Below are 21801 nucleotides of genomic sequence, written 5' to 3'. Positions count from 1 at the left end.
GTGAAGTTGATTAATAGCAAGATGTCTTTATTTATTTAAAAATTTTTAAGAAAGCAATAGCTTTTTTCTCACCTCGGTTTGTATCAAAGAGCTACATTATATGCATTCGATATATGTATGTTAATTTTTTGGTGTTTGACTTTTGACAGGTGGTTTTGGAGTGTATGCTTAAAAAAGACCTCATTTATAATAAGGTCACTCCAACATTTCACCACTGGAAGATTGATGACAAGAAGTTTGGCCTTACTTTTCAAAGTCCTGCTGATGCTAGGGCTTTTGATAGAGGCATTCGAAGAGCTATAGAGGATATTTCTCAAGGTAGGTTTTCTTACTCTTTTTATTAATATGTTTACCAATTATATATAGTAGAGGTCTATTTCTTAAAGTTGACCCCAAATAGTTCTGCCACTTTAAGCAAATCAGCTTTTGTGATACATGACCAGGCTTTGAAAAGTTCACATTAGGTAGAAAAAAAAATAATGGGCTCCTTAGCCTATTTTATATTTGTCACATCACAGTCTGTGCCAGTTACATGTGTTATTTTGAAGAGCCCATTAACAGCAGCCTTCAGGTAACTAATATGTTTTAAAATAAGTGCTTGAAGAAGAGTGGAGCAGTAAGGTAGAGCTGTCAAAATCACTCTGAGGTATTCCACTTGTATGTATGTTATGATATCAGTCACACCCTTTTTTTGGTAATTAGATAAAGACAACTTGAAATATTCAAATATATGTAGACCTTAGTTATTCAATGACAAAATTCTTTACTTGATTTGATTTTTGAGGATCAGCAAAGACACAACCCACGCTATCCCTTTTATAAGATATGTAATCTATTAAGATGGTTAACTTTAAAGCATGCAGGTTTTGAATGCGGGAAGAATATAGTTTCATAGAAGACTAGCTTGTGCTTATTTAAACAGAAAGAAATCACATTAAAACCTATTTCTTTCCATAAAGGAAGAAATAACTAAGATTTGATTTTTTTTTCTAATTAAGAGGGAAAATTATCTCTATTAATGGAAATAACTTTCTATGTAAAGTTACTGAATCAAAATCTTAGATAGCATTATGATTTGTATATTTGAAGATGGCATTTTAATAGGACAAATTGAAGAAATTAATTGAAAATAATTATGAGACCACACGCTAGAACAGGGAAATGCTTAGTACAGATCTGTTTTGATAGTGCATGAAATTGTGGTTAAATAATTTATTTAGCTACTTTAAAAGATAAGAATGTGATAAACAAGCAATCTTTAATTTCTGATTCAGAAAAAATTACCATGAAATGATAGTCATTAGTCATTTTATCTTTATTACAAGAACCCATAAATTCTTTCCTATATCAGTGTTCTCTCAACCTGAGCTGCATATTAGTATCACCTGGGAAGTTTTTGAAGAATAAAATCACTGGTCTCAGGGGGAAGAGGATAGCAAGAAATGGGTTAATGGAAGTTAGGAAAAATAAGTTCTATTGATGTACAGTTGAGCTAGGCATCTGTAATTAACAATTTACTGCATGTTAGTTAGCAAGTGAATAGAATAGAGAAGATTGAATGTCCTCAACAGAAAGAAATGATTATGTTTTATAATGATGAGTTCGCCAGTTATCCTACTTGATCATCACACATGGTACACAGGGTATTGACATTCAACTCTGTACCCCACAAATATTCATAATCAATTATATTTCAATTTTAAAAAAAAGAATCTCTGGTCTCTACTCTAGATCAATTAAATTTTACTTTCTGGGGCGTAGAATTGAGACATCCTTATTTTTTAAAAGCTCTGAGAGGAATATGGTGAGGAAATTGTTGCTCTAGTCAAAAGATTGTGCTTTGAATTTGAAAAAAAAAAAAAATTAAAACATTGACCATGGATCCTAGGATTCAACCTAGCAGTTATTGTAGTGCAAGAAACTTCAAAAGTAAAAAATGCATGATCGGGCCGGCCCGGTGGCGCACTGGAGAGTGCGCCGCTTGGGAGCGTGGCGGTGCTCCTGCTGAGGGTTCGGATCCCATGTGGAGACCAGTTCCCACTCACTGGCTGAGCGCGGTGCAGGCGCAACACCGAGGGTTGCGATCCCATTGCCGGTCCCCGGTACGGGCACAACACCGAGGGTTGCAATCCCGTTACCAGTCAGTAAAAAAGACAAAAAGGAAAAAAAAATGCGTGATGCCCTGAGCATCATCCTACAGAGATTTTGACATCTTTTAGTTGGGGGCTATACTCTGGCATCAGTATAAGAGTATTTTCTAAAAGTTCCGCACTTGGTTCTAATTTTTAGCCAGGTTTAAAGAACCAGTGCTTTAAAGAAGAAATTATCGTCCATGGCTGTTGCATTTTATATAATTTATTTTCAAGTTTTGAATTACTTTTAAGCCCATGCTCATGTCCCATAAGTGTATACTTTTTTTTCACTAGGATCAAATAGATTGGATTTAGTGTTTTAAAAAGCAGTTTATAAGGAGGAGCTTACAAACTCCTAGCCAGGTAGAATAGACTACAGTACTCAGCCTGTCTTATTTGTGAACTTTTTTTTTTTTTTGTCTTTTTGTCTTTTTTCCGTGTCCGGCAACGGATCGCAACCCTCAGTGTTGCCCCCATACCGGACCGGGGACCGGCAACGGGATTGCAAACCTCGGTGTTGCTCCCGCGCCTCGCTCAGCCAGTGAGCGGGAACCGGTCTGTATGTGGGATCCGAACCCTCGGGTGGGAGCGCCGCCGCGCTTCCCAAGTGGCACACTATCCAGTGCGCCACCGGGCCGGCCCTATTTGTGAACGTTTTTTAAACATACTGGTTAGCATCATTATCAGCTGCAGTGTAGACTTTCAACAATCCTATTAAATTTCTTTTACTTAGTGTTTTATGCTATACTAAGAAAAGACTATGCTCTTCTTTCCAAAGGGCAAATTTCTCCTTATCTCATGCCTACTTCATGTTAGGTATGTGTCTCAGGGTAGCATAAACTCAGAATACTTTGCTAGGACAAATGCATTTTTATTAATTTATAGGAATCTAAAGGTACTTTTGAACACAATGAAAACCTATACAGAGACATTGATGCATAAAAGTCAGTGGCAACAATTGGCCATTGACTACCAATATTGGATTAAGACTCATTTTCTTTCTGAACTAAAGCAGCTAAAATACTGGTTCTGGGTACCAAATACTCTTTCCTGGGTCAGAGCATTTAGAAAAATTGAATAAATCACATGTTGGGATAACCTAAACAACGAAGAGTGTGATGCATATAATGTGCCCAGCGTTTTGAGTATTTGGGAAGAATTAGGGTAGGGCTTGCTAGAGGTGGTATGCTTTCAGAGAAAACAACTCTTTAATAAGTAACTGGAAATTTACCTGTAGAAGAGGGAAATAATCACTTTATTCTAACAAAGGAGCAAAAACAATTGGCTAATGTCTGACTGATTGTCAGGCAGCCCAGAATGATCTCTGAATAATAACACTCTTCTAAAGTGTTGTAATGACATAATCAGTTAGCCATTAATACTAAAATCTGAAACAAAAATTCTGTGCTTAATTAACTTTTTTTTTTTTTAGGATGCCCAGCATCAAAAAATGAAGCTGAAGGAGAAGATGACTTACAAGTAAGTAGTTTGGCTTGAAAGGAATTTCTAAAAAATAAAGGATGTAGAGGAAATCACTAGCCTCAATAATAAGCAGCTAATAAATTATGAAAATTTCCAGGACACTGTTTGTCAAGGTTTCCAGAGGAATAGAACTAATATATAGAGAGAAAGTGTTTTTGTTTCATTTTGATTTTTTTTAAAGGAATTGGCTCACAAAATTGCAAGGGTTGGCAAGTCTGAACTCCACAGGGCAGGTGGACAGGCAGGCATGCTAAAAATTGCATGAGTTGATGTTGCAGTCTTAAGTTGAAAGGCAGTCTCCAGGCAGAATTTCTTCCTCTTCAGAGGACCTCAGTCTTTTCTTTTAAGGCCTTCAACTGATTGGATGAGGCTATCTACATCATGGAGGGAAATCTCCTTTACTATCTACTGATTTAAATGTTAGTCACATCTAAAAATACCTTCACAGCAACATTTAGACTAATGTTTGACCAAACAACTGGGTACCATAGCCTAGCCAAATTGACACATAAAATTAACCATCAGAGATATCCCATCCCCCAGAAGAAAAATAGGCAAGATTCTTATGTAAAAAATTCAAGGAAAAGGAATTATAAATTGCTAATAAGCATATGGGGACACTATTGTGTTATAGCTTACTGGTAATCAGCAGGTAGTATACATAAAAGTAAATTAACATTTTTTTTTTATTAGCAGCTGTCTGGTATATGGATCTAAATTTTTGACCAAATTAGCATTTTTAATTACCAAATGATCAAAGGTTTAAAAAAAGGATACCACCCTATGTTGCATGTGTCTGTGAGACTGACATATCGATGCTTTGCTGGAGAAAATGTATATTGGTGCATTTTTCCCCTAGAAAACAGTTTGGCAATATGTATTAAAAAGCCTTTAAAATAGAGAGGTGACTGGTTAGCTCAGTTAGTTAGATCTCAGTATTATAAAAACTGAGGTTTGGATTCCCATACCAGGCAGCCACCCCTGCAAAAAGAAATACTCTTGCCTGTTGATCTAGTGATTTATTTTTCAGTAATGTTTACTAAGGAAATAGAGATGCATAAAACATTTTATACATGGATTAAGTTATATATATATAATTATATATATTATTTGATAAAAAAAATAAGCTATCTAAATAGCTAACCATAGGACAATGATAGGAATGGTTTAATAATTTAAGGTACATCTGTCATGCAACTATTAAAACCTTTATTGTTTAAGAATTTGCTTGTAATATGGTGAGCAATAAAAACACAAAAATGGTATTGTCCTTATTACTCAGCTAAAATGCTAAATATTTGTTGGTTACCCTTGGATTGTGGGATTCTGAGCTATACAGCTTTCTTTTTAAAGCTTTTCAGTATTTTTCAAATTTCCCGTAGTATTACTATTTTTATGGTAATAGTAAAAGAACCCAAATTTATATACATGTGTTGTGTTAGTATTCCAGTATTCATATTTTTTTAGAATAGTTGTGACCTAAGGACATGGCAAGTGTTTTATGTATGTAGTTCCTTATTTTAATACTTTTTAAATTAGAAAGTATAAATATGTCTATTTTAGAAAATTTGAGTTATGTAACAGAATTTAAAGAAAAAACAAATGTGCTAATATTTATGATAACCTCCATACATATTTTAAAATATGGCTTTTGGCATATTTATCTGTATACATAAGTGCATAAACATGTGTTATGATGGTATCATTATGCCACAGTGCTTTGATCACTTAAATACATAGTAACATTTTTTTTGTCCTTCAGTATTTTTCAACTTTACAGTTTCTAATGTTTCAGTTGTATTTTTTTAATGGATGTATCATAATTACGCATCCTCTTATATATTTGAGAGTTCTTGTGTGTGTGAATGTGTTGATTTCATTGATAGTTAATTATTATTTTTAAAATACAGTGAATTGCCTTTAATTAAATATAGAAAATATGTAATACAATATAAAAATAAATATATTTTTTAGTTAAATATTTTACAAGGTTTCATTTTGTTCTGGTATCAATTAAAATGTGGGGCTGGAAATGGAAGATACACTTTTGGAATTCCTTCCTTGTGATGAAAGTAAATTTGGTTAAAATTCAATTTAAAAAAGTAGACTTTTCACATATTAACACTATGTCTTTTATTTAGTTTTAATACTCTTGATTTGGTTTCACCTAATATCTATATATAACATTATGTAAAAAACATAGTTTGCAAGATTTTGTACATATAGCAATTAATAGATATTGTAAAAACTGTTGTATGTTTTCATAATCATGTTCACTACAAGTACCATTATAAGTGAAGGCTTTGGTACAGGGTAAAAAATGTGGAGGATATGGATGAGGCATAATAAATTTATTACAGAGGCAGGCAAAATAATAAAAAGTTAGAAATAGGGAGGAGAAAGCTAGTAAAGGAGATTATTGTATAGCAAATGCAGCAAGAGTAATTATTCTATTGTTAGCTCCTTGGGATCTCTGCTTCAGTGCCCTCAGTCCAACAGTTTACACAAACATAACACACACACTCGCCTAAAGGGGTTGTTTATATCTTAGTTTCATTAAACATTAAAGTGCTTGCTTAGTTTTATATCCACAATAGAATAGAAAATTTGCAGTGTCACTGGAGAAACTAGTAATAGGCTTCAATTTAAATGTAATTTCAGTAAGTAATTTTTGTATCAAGTTTTAATTCTTATGTTTTCTTTTTTTTAATTTTGTGATGCTTTTAAAGTAGATTGACAAATATTTTTATTTTCTTCCATTTGGTGGAATGTAATCATTCCCACCCATTGAGTGTGCGCTATACTTAGTGAGTTATCTTAACAAGGAGAATGTGGTAGAAACGAGAGTGTGACTTCCACAGATAGGTCATAAAAGACATTGCAGCTTCTGTCTAGCTCCCTCTCACAGAGCACTATTTCTGGGTGATGCTCTCCTGCCATGTTATAAGGACCCTCAAGCAACCCTATGTAGGTGTCCATGTGGTAAGGAACTGAAGCCTTCAGACAGTAGCCATATGGGTTAGTCATCTTGGAAGCAGGTCATTCAGCTCCAAACAAGCCTTCAGATATCTGCACGTCCATGTGGTAAGGAACTGAAGCCTTCAGACAGTAGCCATATGGGTTAGTCATCTTGGAAGTAGGTCATTCAGCTCCAAACAAGCCTTCAGATATCTGCAGCTATTATCTTAACTGCAACTTAATGAGGGACCCTGAGCCAAAACCACCTACTTAAGCTATTCTTGAATTTGTGACCCATAGAGACTGTGAAACAATAAATGCTTGTTATATTAAGCCACTAATTTAGGGAATGATTTATTACCAATGAAGATTTCAGTACCTATAAATAGGGTGTTGCCTTAACAAATACTTTAAAATGTGGGAGTGACTTTGGACTGGACAATAAATGGGAGCTGGAAGGTCTTTGAGGAGAGTTTTTTAGTGAAGTCCTGAGGAGGCTGTTACTAGAAGCTTAAAGGTCTTTGAGCAGACTATCAGTGAGGCCTTAAATGAAAATGAAGAAAACCATATTGCAAACTGAAGAAAAAGAATTCTTTTTGTAGTGGCAGAAAGTTTAGCAACATTATCACCTGCAGTAATGTGGAAAGCAGAAAATGTACCTAATGAATTAGATTATCTAGCTAAAGAGGTTTTCTGTCAAAAGGTTAAAACTATCGTTTGGTTTCTTCTCACTGCACGAAGGTAGGGTTCCTAAACAAAAAGGAGCTAAACTTGCTGGTTTTGAAAATTCTCAGCCACTCAGTATGTCATTACTATACTAAAATTAAGAAATGCGGGCCGAGCCCGTGGCGCACTCGGGAGAGTGCGGCGCTGGGAGCGCAGCAGTGCTCCCGCCGCGGGTTCGGATCCTATGTAGGGATGGCCAGTGCGCTCACTGGCTGAGCGCGGTGCAGCTGGTCTCAGGAAGGACAAAAAAAAAAAAAAAATTAAGAAATGGTTTCCAAAGATCATATCCAGGACCCTCTCAGACAAGCATTGTCTAAGGATGAAGCCAAGGGTGTAATGTAAATTCCTTTGTTATGATCTCAGAAAGATCTAAGGTCATACCTCAGAGAACCTTTCATTCAAAGTGCTTGGGTTTATAAGAAGCTTAAGTGTATGTCCCTTAGCAGAAGTTTAAGGTAGAGAAGAGTTTCAGAGATTTGTGAGTGTACTTTTTATCTAATGGAGCAAACCCCAATGAGATTCACAAGAGACCGACAAAGTTATCCAAAGGTTTTTCAGCCAATATAATTGTCTGGAATGCCACCAACTTGGACTGAAAAGAGGCCCTTTGGGTCCCCAAAATTCCACTGGTAGGAAGCAGGTTGAAAAACACTATGCAGATGCAAACATGAATTACCTTTTATGAAAATGGAAGGGTGATTCAGAAATCAGAACCCAGATCTCAAATGGCAGAGCCAAAAGCTGTGGGGAATTATATCCAGGTCCTCCGTTATTCTGAAGGAATTTCCAGCACTCCCACCTTGATTTCAGAATTGCTGTGGACCAGTGACCCCATTGTTCCTTTTATTTTCTCCATTTTTGAACAAGAAGATCATATAACAGCTATCCTCTGCCTGTCCTACCATTGTATTTTGGGTAAACAATCATCTCTTTAGCTCATGGGTCTTCAGATTGAGAGGAACTATATTGAAGGAACTGTACTTAAGGAACTGTACCCAAGAAGTTTCATCTGTATGTGGACCTGCATAGATGCCAACATCCTAGATTTGAAGTAGTTATTGTAAAGAGATGAGATTTTGCGGGGGAGTCTTTGGAAGAGGGTGAGTGTGTTTTGCATTTGAGAAAATGTAAGTATTTGTGTCCAAAGAGCAGCAAACTTGGTAGTTTTAGAATGTGTCCACAAACTTTTATACTCCACTTCACTGTAGTCTCATTCCCCTCTCCTTGAGTGTCGGCTGTACTTAGTGAGTCACTTTAACAAATAGAATGTAATGGAAATGATGAAGTGTGACCTTTGAGGATAGGTCATAAGAAAATGTGGCTTCCATCTTGTCATTCCCCTCTCCTTGAGTGTCGGCTGTACTTAGTGAGTCACTTTAACAAATAGAATGTAACGGAAATGATGAAGTGTGACCTTTGAGGATAGGTCATAAGAAAATGTGGCTTCCATCTTGCTTGCTCTCGGTTCACTCCGAGAGAAGCCAACTGCTTTATGCAAGGACACTTGATTAGCTTTATGAAAAGATCCATTTGGTGAAGAACTGAGGACTTCTGCCAACTAGAACTGCCAGCAAGGAACTGGGACCTTCTAAGAACAACCATGTGAAGTGAGCCGTTTTAGAAGCAAGTCCCCCAGCCCGAAATAAGCCCTCATATAACTAGCTGTGGCTAATATCTTGACTGCAACCTTATGAGGGACTGTGAGCCTGAACCACCCAACTAAGTTGCTCTCCAATTTCTGACTCAACAGAAGTCACAGATAATAGATGTTTGTTGTTTGAAGATACTAAATTTTGTGGTAACTTTTTATGCAGCAATACATAACTAATGCATGAGCAGAAAAAGAAGTTTAACTTTTCCTTATGATGATTAGAACAATAGCTAATTTCTTAAGTCAATGTCCGAAATTAAAACTGAAAAAGAAAACTCTTAAATTTACCTCAGTATTATTTATTTCACCGTGTGCCAAAGTTTTAGAAGATCATTCTTCTTTTGGAATATGATGGAGGTTATAATGTATTCTACTTTATTTAACTTCTAGGAATAAAATGCACCATATTAAGTTTCATTTGAGATTATATTGAATACAAGTTGACTGTGACTTAAGGTAGTGATTATATCAGGTTTACTTTATTGATCATCATTTGCAAGGACAACTAATATAGTTTAGAAGAATAACCCATTATCTAATTTTTTTAACTCAGAGGAAGTAATGATTAGGAGGTAATGATTATGTTCATAAACATGCCTCGAAGGCATTAAATGTCTGAGTGGAAATCCTTTCCATTTTGAATATTCATGAATTCATTCAGTAAATATTTGAGTACCTATGATATGCTAATAACTGTACTAGACATTGGTTGTTTGCTGGTGGGCAAGTTTCTGCTTTCACCAATTCAGTGCCTTCCTCAGTTATATCATAAGTCAATAGAAAGAAGTCTACCTTTCCTGTCTTCAAACAGTTTCATAACAGATCATTTGGATTTAAAATCCTATCTTGTTCACATTTTATCCCTGATGTGTAGTATGGTGAAGAAAAATCATAAAAATTAGGATTTTAAAAAAACACAGCCAGTATTAGTGTATGATATTTTTTTCATTTGTTTATTTTCTTTTGAAGGCTGGGGAGCTACTGGCTGGTACAAGGATTGGAACCCTTGATGTAGGTGTTATCAGCATCACGCTCTACCTATTGAGTTAACTGGCTAGCCTTTGACTTTTAGTGGGGAAATTAAGGTTTTGCGCTTTTTTAAAAAAATGCTAGCTTGTGCTTGTTTTAAGATCATTTTTAGTGTTTTTCTAACCAGAGTTGTCAGTTATAACATTTACAACTCTTATTGTTCAGATATGCTGGATTGATAACAAAACTCATCTCACAACAGGCTTGAAATTATAAGAGGAAAAGATCTTAAAATATACTTTTGGGCAGAAGATGAGACCTGATCAATCTGAAGTGAAAAGCTGTCATATTTTCTCCTTTGGCCATTGAGAAATGCTTGAGTAACTTAATCTTTTTTAGAATTAGATAATGTCATTTCTGAGTCAAAATGATGAAAAGTGCTATGATTTACATTTATTGTTTAAAGTAATTTTGCTTTAGGCAAGGGGGCTATGAATTGTTCATGTACTGTTTTTCAAAGGTGGTAATATTTTAATAAAGGCTCTATATCTGAAAACAACATTAACAGATAGACTTTATTTAGCTAGTAGAAAGTATTTAATGATAATACTACGTGTCACCATCCTTCAGTAAGTTCTATCCTACAGTTAAGTTCCAAAAGCCCTGATATATTTTGGGTTGGGTTTTATTTATTATCCAATAAAGAAGCAAAAAAAACCCTTTGTATATAACCTTTTTGCATAATGTTTTATTTAAGTTTTTTTCTTGACTCTTAGACTACTATATCTTTATGTAGAATATTTGGATATTTAGAAAATTATTTAAATGAAATTAGCGATCATTTATCCTCACCCAAAGATAACTGCTATCAATACTTTGGGCGCTTCTGCCTAGGAGTTTCTTTCTTCTTGCTCATTATATACAACTGCGTACTTCTTTTTAAAAGCATGGGGAACGTATTTTTTAAACACAGTCAGTTTAAAATCTCTTGGCCATTGCCTTAGCCTGGAGTCCTCACAGCGCCAGTTGTCTAGCTCTTAATCCTGTTCGTGACGCCAGGTGTAAAGCTAGGTGACCAGACTAGTTGTCGGGCTCTTTTACCTGCTGGTAATCCTGCCATCTGGGCCAATTGTTGCATGTGGGCTGGGTCTGGAGCTCCCAGACCCCTCAAGCCCATTCACAGGCTGGGTCACAAACCCTTCATACTCCAGGCTGGGTCACCAGACCCCTTCACACAGGTCTCTGTGAGCTAACATGCAGGTCTATGAGCTAGGTAACCAGCCAAACGGTCCTTGGAGCCATAGGTTGGAAAGCATGGCTGTGCCGGTCAAACGCCCGCCCGCCTGCTTCACTAAAACTCTCTCTCCCCCTCTCTCTGGAAAAGAACACAAGAATAGCAACAAAACCAAAAAGATACCTTGACGTGCATGCCCTCTAACTACACGCACGCACACACACGCGCACGCACACGCGCGCGCGCGCAAGAATAGCAACAAAACCAAAAAGATACCTTGACGTGCATGCCCTCTAACTACACGCACGCGCACGCGCACGCACACGCACACACACACACACACACGCTTACAAAGGCTGATGAACCACACCCAACCTGGTGAGGGCCCTGACCAAACCATTCCATTTTTCCAACAGCCATTTTGATTGTTTTTTTGATAGGACTTTTGTTTGTATTGGTTGTGGTGGCGATGGTCTTAGTTGGAATTTAAGTAGTATGAATTATAAAATTTGAATTTACACAGTCTGACTTCAGAGATTTTTAGCCATTTTATTGGGTAGCTATACTGCAGTTTAGTTAACTATTCACATATTGTTGAAAGTTTATTTTCCACAGCCTTTTACATAAAATTTTGTTTGCATCTTTGATTGTGACCTTAGGATGAAATCTTAGAAATAGGTTTACTGGTTAAAGCGTTGTATAAAGATTTATATCGTTAGCAGGAACTATGTAACTACTGCTTATTAACTCAAACATAAATCTATATAGACAGTAAATAATCTCTGCAAACCTAATACACATTTAAGATGAACTGGCTTTTTGTTAGAAAGGTAGTTTGGTTCTTTTGTCAAATAAGCCATGGTAATGGACTTGTTTTCCTTTACTATTGTTGCTAGACATTATGTCTTGGTACATTTTTCATATTCCATATTGTTGCATCGCAGATTAGTGTGTTCAGGTTGCTTAGAGAAAATACAATAAGCTGTTAATGTTTCTAGACAGAGCTCATAGACAAATACAAAATTAAAAACTTAAGGGTTAATTTAATCTTATCCTTAAACTGATCAAAAGTAACTGAAGAATTCTAAAGACCAGAATAGGAGACAATTGTGGCCAAATCTAAAATGAATTGCTACTCAAAACACTATACCGAAATATTTGTAATGATTTTGGTGGGCTTGAGAAATTGTGGGAAATTTTTTTTCTTTTTCTTTGATTTCTAAGTTGGCATAATTTAAGCATGTAATTTTAAATACCAAAAGAATAATTGCTTTGATAGCCTTTTTAACATATGAAATGCTACAATGCAAAGATTTTATATTAAAGAAAGTCTTAAACTTCTTTCATCATTTGATAAACCAATAATATAAGTTAAAAACTTCTCTTGTTGCATATGACCCAGCCACACATTTTTCAAGTTTGTGATTTGTGATATACAACTACAAAAATGAAATTCTTGAGCAGTATGTAGACTGTGACATCACTTTCTTCCATACTTGATTTATTTATTGGGAATCACTTTTTAAAAAGGTTTGCCAGAACAACGTTAGATTTTTTTCTGTCTCATAATTAATACTAGAAGAGGCAAAGGAAGGAGAGAAGCAAAGTCTGTTTTTATTTTCTCTGTAGCTGTCATCTGGCCTTATGTTCTGATAGAGAGCTACAGCTGGAATTATTTTATTGCTTTACTCTGTATCCTTTTGCTTCTCCACAGAAAATTGCTGTAGTTATCTTGGAAAAAGAAAATGCTGAACAATCCCTTAGCAACCATAGAAGAATAATTATTATACCAGCAACTGAGAGTAAAACAGATTTCCACTGTACATTAAATATTGGCATGGGTTACTTTATAGATAATACAGGTGAGCCTGTGCTGGCACATAATACTGACCTCATTGAATGTGCATGTATATAACTGCTACAGATGGTTTTTTAAAAGCTAGAGACCATGCTAATGGATGTACAGTCTTCATGCATGTCTCATGTTCAACTTTTTGCTTCTGTAGATTTTTGGTATTTTTTACCACTTCACTTTGTGTTATGTTCATGTTTCCGTAGTAGTTGTTACTTTTCAGAGATTATAATCCAGTAAAAAACAGAAATTTTATTAAGTCTAAACACTTTTTTACCCAATCACATACAAGCTAAGAAAATTAATTTTTTGGTTAATATTAATTTTCATTATGGAAATTGTACTGATAATCTTTTTAGAAAATAGTATTTTTCTTGTTAGATTAGCAAAGATTGGTAAGTGGTAAGGCCCAATGTGGGCGGACATGTAAGGAGGTGGTCCCTCTGTCATAAACTATTGAGGTGTTTTCAGTTGGTACATAAGCTTTCCAAAGGGTAGCTTGTTAATATAATTGAATATATGCAATTCCTTTGTTTAATAATTTTATTTATGATAATTAATCCTAAGGAAATATTAAAATGCACAAAATGTATGTATAAGGAGGTACATTAAAATGTATATAACAAAAATTTGGAAACAATCTAATGCCCGTAATTAGAGTATTGGCTAAGTAATAAATGACATATACAAACACTGGACTTCTTTGCAGCCATTTCAGAGTGATATGGGGAAAGGTCCATGGAGTGTTCTGAAGCGGGAAAAAAAGCACTAACTGATAGATTGTCTAGAATATAAATGGAATCAAATTATACAGAGGGTATTATGGTCTGAATGTGTTCCCCACAGTTCATGCATTAGAAACTTAACCTGTAGGCAACAGTGCTGGGAAGTGAGGCCTAATAAGAGGTGACTAGGTTATGAGGACTCTGCCCTGATGAATGGATTTATGTCATTATTGCAGGTGAGGGTTAGTTATGGAAAGAGTAGGTTTGTTATAAAAATAAATTTGGCCCCTTTCTCTCCCTCCCTCCTTCCCTCTTCCTCCTCTTTCTCCACCTCCTTCTCCCTCTTTCTCCACCTCTCACCTTCTCTTATTCCTCTCCCATCCCTCTCCCTCACTCCACCCTTCCTCCATCAGTTGACACAGCAAGAAGGCCCTTGCCAGATGTGAGTTTAAGACATAGAGTGTAAACATATACTTACACATTAGGAAGTCTAAAAAGATACATGTCAAATAGTAATGGGCTATTCCAAGGGAGTAGGATTATGGGAAGGATTTTTATTTTTTGCATAATTTGAACTTTTAACAGAAAGGTATTTTTATTGTGAAGATTTGTTTAAGAAGCTCTCTTTCTATATATTTTTTCTGTTATACCACATTTACTCCTGAGGCCTGTATTAATGTGACCTGATTTGTGGATATTTGCACACTACAGATTATTTATAGTGTTCTTACTGTATGCCAAACATATTTCTAAGCTTTAGGGCTAAACATAGGCAGAGTCTCTCCTTACTGGCTGTCTTAGTTTGTTCTGGCTGCTGCAACAAAATATTACAGACTGGATAGCTAATAAACAACAGAAATTTATGTCTCACTGTTCTTGTGGCTAGGAAGTCCATGAAAAATGAGTGGACAGATTCAGTGTCTGGTACCTTCTGGCTGTCCTCGCATGGTGGAAAGGATAAGACAGTTCTCTGGGGCCTCTTTTAAAAGGACACTAATCACATTCGTGAGGGCTCAGCCCTCAGAACCTAATCCCCTCTGGATGGCCCCACCTCCTGATACCACCATATTGATGATTAAGTTTCCACATATAAATTTTGGAGGAACATAAACATTCAAAGTGTAGAACCAGCTCATGGGAAAAATATAAGTAAGAGAATAGTTGGAGTATAGCGTGATAGATGTATGTATTTTTAAGGAAATTCAAAGGAGGGAATTATTAACACAGAAGTGGATCAACAAAAGGCTTTTGAAGGTTAAGTATAAAGGAGTTTTTTAGTGGAATATTTGAAGATAGCCATTGTGAAGAGGAAGTGACATGTACAAAAACTGAGAATTATGAGATGTCAAGTGGTAGTAGAAACAAGTACATCAGTATTCTGAAACAAAAAGAGATAAGTATGAAACAGTAGGATGAGCCATGGTAGAAAATATATTGACTTTTTTTTTTTTTTTTTTTTTTAAAGCAACAGACCTATGCTTTTAGTTCTTTTGTTCATTTCAAAGTTTCTTGTTCTCCTAAGGGAAGCCACTATGTAATTTTTAGTAAGACTAATCCATTATCATAGAAATTAAATAGCATATACATATATAAAAGTGAACGTTGTGATAAGGCCCAGTCTTGGTAGGAATACAGAACACTGCTTGTGGGTATGTGAATTGTTAAAACCACTTTGGAAAATAATCTTTATTATTACATAAACTGGAACGTATGTATATCCTGTAAACCAGCATTCCCACTCCTGGATATATGTGAGAGAAACTCTTGTACCTGTGTACCATGCAGCCTATACAAAATTGTTCATAGCACATTTTTTGAAATAGCAAAAAATTGGAACAACTCAAACATCCATAGAGAACGGATGGATACATTGTAATGTCTGTCCTGGCTCAGACACTTTAAGTAACTGTTTCATTTCAGGAAAGTTACTTAATTCCTTTGAGCTTTAGTTTCTTTACATGGAGTAGGGAAGATAATACTACTATCTACCTCAAAGGATTGTTGTTGAGATTAAATAAATTAACCCATGTAAAGTACTTTTGGGGACAATGTCTGATACACAGAAAATGATTAATATGTGTTAGCTATCATTGCTACACAGAGGTGAGAATAACTGAGTCCTTGCTATACAAATGAACGTGAATAAATTTCACCCCAAAATTGAGCAAAAAGAGTAAGTCTCAGATTGTCCCACATAGTATGATATCAGTAAAATAAAGCTCAAAAGCATCCATAACTAAATATTGTTTAAGGATTATGCTTGTATGGTAAAACTCTAAAGAAGAGTAAGAAAATGAAAAATAATGACTTCAAGATAGTGTTTACCTGTGGAGGATCCAAATGGTAGAGATGGGGGATGTTAAAAATAAACAAGAAGAAACACAATGGAGTTATTAGTTGTGTTGATTATATTCACTTTTTTAAGTTGGGTGACAAGTACATATATATTCATTTTATTATTCTTTATATCATTATGTATGTCGTTGTTTATGTATATACAATATTTCCTTAGGGGGAAAAAAATCCTTGAATCCCTTGTTCTAGCCTCAGTTCACCAGAACTGTCAAAATTTCCCAGAACTGTTTGGTGTGTATCATTCCTGGTATTTTTAAAATATAAACATAAATTTATTCATCTATCCATCCTCCTACCAATCCGACAGATGGGATCATGCCATACTGACTGTTCTGTACCTAGCTTTTTTCATTTAATAGTATCTTGTGAGTACTCTATGCAGATCTTTTTAATTGCTACATAGAATTCCATCGTATATGTATGTCATAATTTTTAACCACTCCTCTACTAATAGTCATGAAATATTTTCTTCCTTGTTTTCTTTTTCTTTTTTTAAGCAGTGCTACTGTGAGAGAGAGAGAGAGGGAAAGAGAGAGACAGAGAGAAAGTGTGTGTATCTATATATAGTCAATTTCTCAAAGTAGAATTGCTGAGTCAAAAGGTAATGGATTTTTCCTTCCAGTGGCATTGTCAAACTGCATTTTCACCAACAGTGCAAAAAGTGTTCTTATTTCTCCAGACCCTTGCCAACACTGTGTCATTATCCATCTTTTATCTGTTTCCTAGTTAGTATAAAATAATAGCATTATGGCATTATATTTTTGTCTTTAGTTGAATGAAGTTCAGCATGTTCTCATATGTTTATTGTCCATTTTTTTATGAAATAAAATTGAACTTGGTCTTCTTAAGTCAGTGTTTCCCGGGGAAAGAAGGCCCATTCCTATGGACTGTGTAAATTATATATTTATGAAAGCGTTCCTCAAGCAATACAGATCCTCTTCCCTCTCCTCTCCAGAATGTGGTTAGTGCCCCAACACAGCTTTGGTAATTGAAAACCTTAGAAGTGTTTTGAGTAGAAAAACTAGGAGATTTGCATGAAGAATAACAGGACAAAGGTTAAAAGCAAGGAAGTCAGTTAGAAAACCTACTCAATAAGACAGACAAAATAAAAGATAATGAGTGCTTGCATTAAGGCACTGAATTGTGGGTATTGAGAAGAGAAAATAGATTTGAAAGATACTCAAAATGTTAACTTGTGTATAAAATTATTTTATTAACATAAAGAGATTGTGCATGAATCCAGAGAGTTTTGGGCAAGGGTGTAGAATGTCTCGGTTCATTATTTCGAATGAAGAGGGAAAAAATGTATGTAAGACAAAAAACAAGTGACCAATTCATTGATAGAGTATTTTTCTGTTGTATTTTAAAATATGATTTTATATCAAAAGTAACAGGGAAAGTATACACATAGATTTTTATTTTTAATTAACTGTATAAAAAAGCAAAACTCAGAAAAATTGGAAATTACACATAATCATACCATCAAAGATGGTGTTAACATCCATTTTATGTTCTTCCAATCTTTTATCTTTTTATGATTATGATAATACTGTAAATAAAATTTTATATTCTGACTTTTAACACTAAATATTTTCCACATAGTGGGTATTATTAATAAACCTTAATTTAAATGACCACACAATATTTCATTTCATGGGTGTACCATAATTTACTTATATTCCCTTATTATGGCACATTTAAGTTGTTTCTTGCTTTATACTATTAAAAATAAGTTTGAGAAAAATATGTTGTGCATAAAGCTTCTTCCTTTCATTTTAGTACTTTGTTTTGTGTTTGTTTGTTTTTGGCTAAATTCAAGAAGTGGTTAAAATGTGTGAATGTTTTAAAAGCTTTTCGATACATTTTACTTGAGATTGCTTTTCAGAAGTGACTGTTTCAGGTTTTACTCCTGTGTGTGTAGAATTAGCAATAAATAAGAATGCCCGTTTTCCTTATCACCACTTTTAACTCTGTCAATTTGATATGCATCTCAATTTTTAACTTGCTTGAAGAGATATAATTAAATAGTAGGAAAATAAAATTTTTCTAATTTAGGATTCTCTGACATATTAATTTGATTCTCAAAATTCATGAATAACATGTACATTATTATAGATTTTATAACTCTGTTTTCAAACAGTATTTTGCTTTGTTTGTCATATTAGATACCTGAACTTTCGTTATTTTATTAGTTGAGACACATTTATGTGTGTAATTATAAATTCGCTGTTAATTCCATCTATTTTGGTAAACATTTTAAAACCATTTGCTACCCAAATGTTATGCACATTTTTACTTGTTTAATAACGAAACAACAAACACTTTGGATATTTCCCTTTAAAAATAAATAAATGTATTTATTCTTAAAGTAAAATGTTATTGTAAATGTACAGAATATAAATAGAATAACCCAAGTCAGTATAATAAAACACTGGATTATATAACCATTTTGTTTATTCAGATACAGATTTTTTAAAGAAAACTTTATTTTAGTTTGTAATTCTTAAATGACATCTCAATTAGATTGTAATTCAATAAAAGACAACCTAATCAAAAAATCATCTGCATTAAAAAAATTATTTTATCATTCTCACTGATACTCATACTATAATTTATGCTTGTTTATAGTTTTTAATCTCTTGAGTATCCCAACTAACCCTAAGATTGTCTACACAGATATTATACCCAATTTATTTATAATAAAAAGAAACTCATTTGGGGAAGTTAGCTGATTATATTTTATACTCTAATTGGATGAGACAAAATTCTAAGCTAGGCTCTTTCTCTCAACCTTTTTTTTTCCTCCCTCGATGTTTTTTGTTTTGTTTTGTTTTGTTTTCTATTCAGTTTACTTAATGATTTCTGACAATTCCTTGAGTCATTTATTTTCAGAAATCTCTGGGACCGATAAAAATACTTCTTGAATTTTTTTACTCATTTTGCATTTTGAAAGAATGTTTGTTGGATACTAGTTATGCATTTTGAAAGAATGTTTGTTGGATACTAGTGTTTAGTCCGTTCCTTTCTAATACTTTAGCATTAACTGTGACAACACATTAGAACTGTTATGAAAATTAGGTTAAAATAGCAGTGAACTGGTTTTGACATAGTTAGCTTTAAGTGATTGATTCTCAGATATATTTTTTAAAGTTTAATTGCCTATTCCCTGGTACAATAACAGCTTTTAGTTTTCAAAATGCTTTTACTTATATTATTATCTCACTAATTCCTTATGACAATCCAGTATCATAAGACAGTACTGTATAGGTGTTACTATTATTCTGTAATTGAGAAAACTGAGTGCCAAGAAATTAAATGGCAGAAGGACACTTTGTTCCAGAACATGAACTAGAACTTGCATATATAAATTTAAAATATCTTAGTCATTTTATGAATTTTATTGATTGATTTTAGAAGTACCGCTAACAAAAATTTGTCTTTTTTTAATTAAAAGTTTATAAAGGTTTGAACCTTTAAAATCATTAGTCCTATAGTGATTACTCTGAATTCAATTTTAGAATGAGCCAGTGTAAGTATTTCATCCTTTGTTACTTGGCTGTCATAATTTCTTTTCAAATTATTGTACAATAATTGGGAAGGTAATAGCAAGTGATTATCTCATTTCTTTAAGAAACTAAATGAAAAAACCCTTCCAGGATTTTCTGTTTTGTAGTGTGCTAAATTTCACTTATTTAACACTTATTTCATAGAAATTATTGTCTATGACATTTAAAGAGTGTCTTTAGTGACTTGTCATTGATTGAGCATATACCCCAACCTAAGTCTCTTGTGCATGATTGAAATCCAAGTAATCAGCAAGTTCAGGCTAATTTATTCATTCACTCAATTCCACAAGGTCATGGACTACTACCGTCTTCCTTCTTTCGATCCACTGTATCAACAGTACTGTTCTTGGTACATATTTTTTTTACAAACTTGCAAAAGAAGACATTGATTTGTAGTTTTTTCCTAAGAATTTCTTCATTTTCTGTGTATATAAGCCACTTTTAGTTAAAGCTGTATTATAATTAGATGTCTTTTCTACATGGCATGGTTAGCCTTTCAGTTCTTTCTAAGTTGTTTTCAACAGGGATACTCATAAAGTTGATTTTTTTTTTTAAATAACTTTTTTTTTTTTTTTTTTTTTACATGTCTCTAATCATGTACATTTGAGTTTTGGGAATTGTCATGCATAGTGATGATGGTGGTACATGCTTATTAATTTGCTAAATACTTGTTAACATGAAAGTATCTTATTTTGTGATTGTTGTTTTTAATATTCTGGCACCTAATGAGTTGAGGGTTGTTCCCACTAGGCACCCGAAGAAGATACTTCCAGTTCTCTAGTGAAAGATCACCTTTTCCAGCAAGAGACAGTTGTTACCAGTGAGCCTTATAGAAGCTCAAATATAAGACCTTCTCCCTTTGAAGATCTGAATGCCAGAAGAGTCTATTTACAAAGCCAAGCCAATCAGGTGAGAAGATAAATATTTTTCAGCATGTTACTCATATATGTAGAAATGGGATGTGTTAGAGAAAGACATTAAGACTATTCCCTGATCTCAGGGGAAAGCTGTTAGTACTCACCTTTAAGTATGATATTACTATATGTTTTCATAGACCCTTTTTTAAGGATATCTTTCTACTCTTAAATGACTAAGTTTTTATCACATGCTTTTTTCTGCAATAATTGAGATGTTTCTATTTTTTTCTTCCTTTATTCTGTTATTGGGTAAATCGTAGTAATTGATTTGCAACCTTGCAGTCTTGGAATAAACCCGTCTAGGTTGCCATGTTATATTCATTATATACACATACATATACACATATGCATACATGCATACATAAAATTGGATTCAATTTGCCAATATTTTGTCTAGGATTTTTATGTCTATGTTCATGAAAGAGATGGACATATAATTTTCCTTTTCTTATAATAGTCTTATCAGGTGTTGCTATAAAGGTTTGCTAGCTTCATAGAATAAGTTGGGCAGTGTTTCTTTTTTGCAGTGTATGAAGGAGTTTAAGACTGGTTATTATTTCTTAATTAAATGTTTGGTAGAATTCTCTGCTGAAGCCGTGTGGGCCTAGATTTTTCTTTATGAGATGGTTTTGAATTACAGATTCAATTTCTTTAATAGATAAGGACTATTCAGATTTTCTAACTTTTTGTTTCAGATATAACAAGTTGTATTTTGCAAGAGCTTTGTCCATTTTATCTAAATTTTCAAGTTTATTGGCATAAATATGTCCCCTTTTTTCATTGTTGATATTAGAAATATGTGCCTTCTGTCCTTTTTGATCATTCTTACTTGCTTAGGAGTTTATTATTAGCCTGTTCAAGAATGTAACTTTTGGATTTTTTACTTTTTTCTTTATATTTGCTTTTTGTTTTTTTGATTTCTGCTCCTGATTTCCATTTTTCTACATTCTTAGTTTTTAGTTTTTAGTTTTTAGTTTTGCTATTTTCTGTTTTAGCTTCTTGTGAAGGCTTAGTTTCTTGATTTTTCCTTTTTTTTTAGCCTCTTTTTTTCCCCTAACCTATGTATTTAAGACTATAAATTCCCATTTAAACATGCTGTATTCACATTTTACAGGATTTTATATTGCTTATCCATTTTTTTTTGTCCTTTTTTGTTTTTGAGACCGGCCGCACCGCGCTCAGCCAGTGAGCGCTGTGAGTGCACTGGTCATCCCTATGTAGGATCCGAACCCGC

At 34.0% G+C, this 21801-nt stretch overlaps 1 protein-coding gene across 1 annotated transcript in view; it reads left to right on the top strand.

Moving 5' to 3' along the window:
* SPRED1 (sprouty-related, EVH1 domain containing 1) overlaps positions 1-21801 on the top strand; it is a 118779-nt gene that overhangs the window by 81220 nt on the left and 15758 nt on the right. Inside the window, exons 3-5 of the mRNA XM_008581105.1 lie at positions 150-318; positions 3565-3611; positions 20401-20559. Coding sequence (XP_008579327.1) covers positions 150-318; positions 3565-3611; positions 20401-20559 — 375 coding nt within the window. The remainder of the gene's footprint in view (positions 1-149; positions 319-3564; positions 3612-20400; positions 20560-21801) is intronic.

The sequence above is a fragment of the Galeopterus variegatus genome, unplaced genomic scaffold, assembly GCF_000696425.1.
Source record: "Galeopterus variegatus unplaced genomic scaffold, G_variegatus-3.0.2 Scaffold90, whole genome shotgun sequence".
Classification (NCBI taxonomy): domain Eukaryota; kingdom Metazoa; phylum Chordata; class Mammalia; order Dermoptera; family Cynocephalidae; genus Galeopterus; species Galeopterus variegatus.
This window is presented reverse-complemented; position numbering and strand designations above follow the sequence as displayed.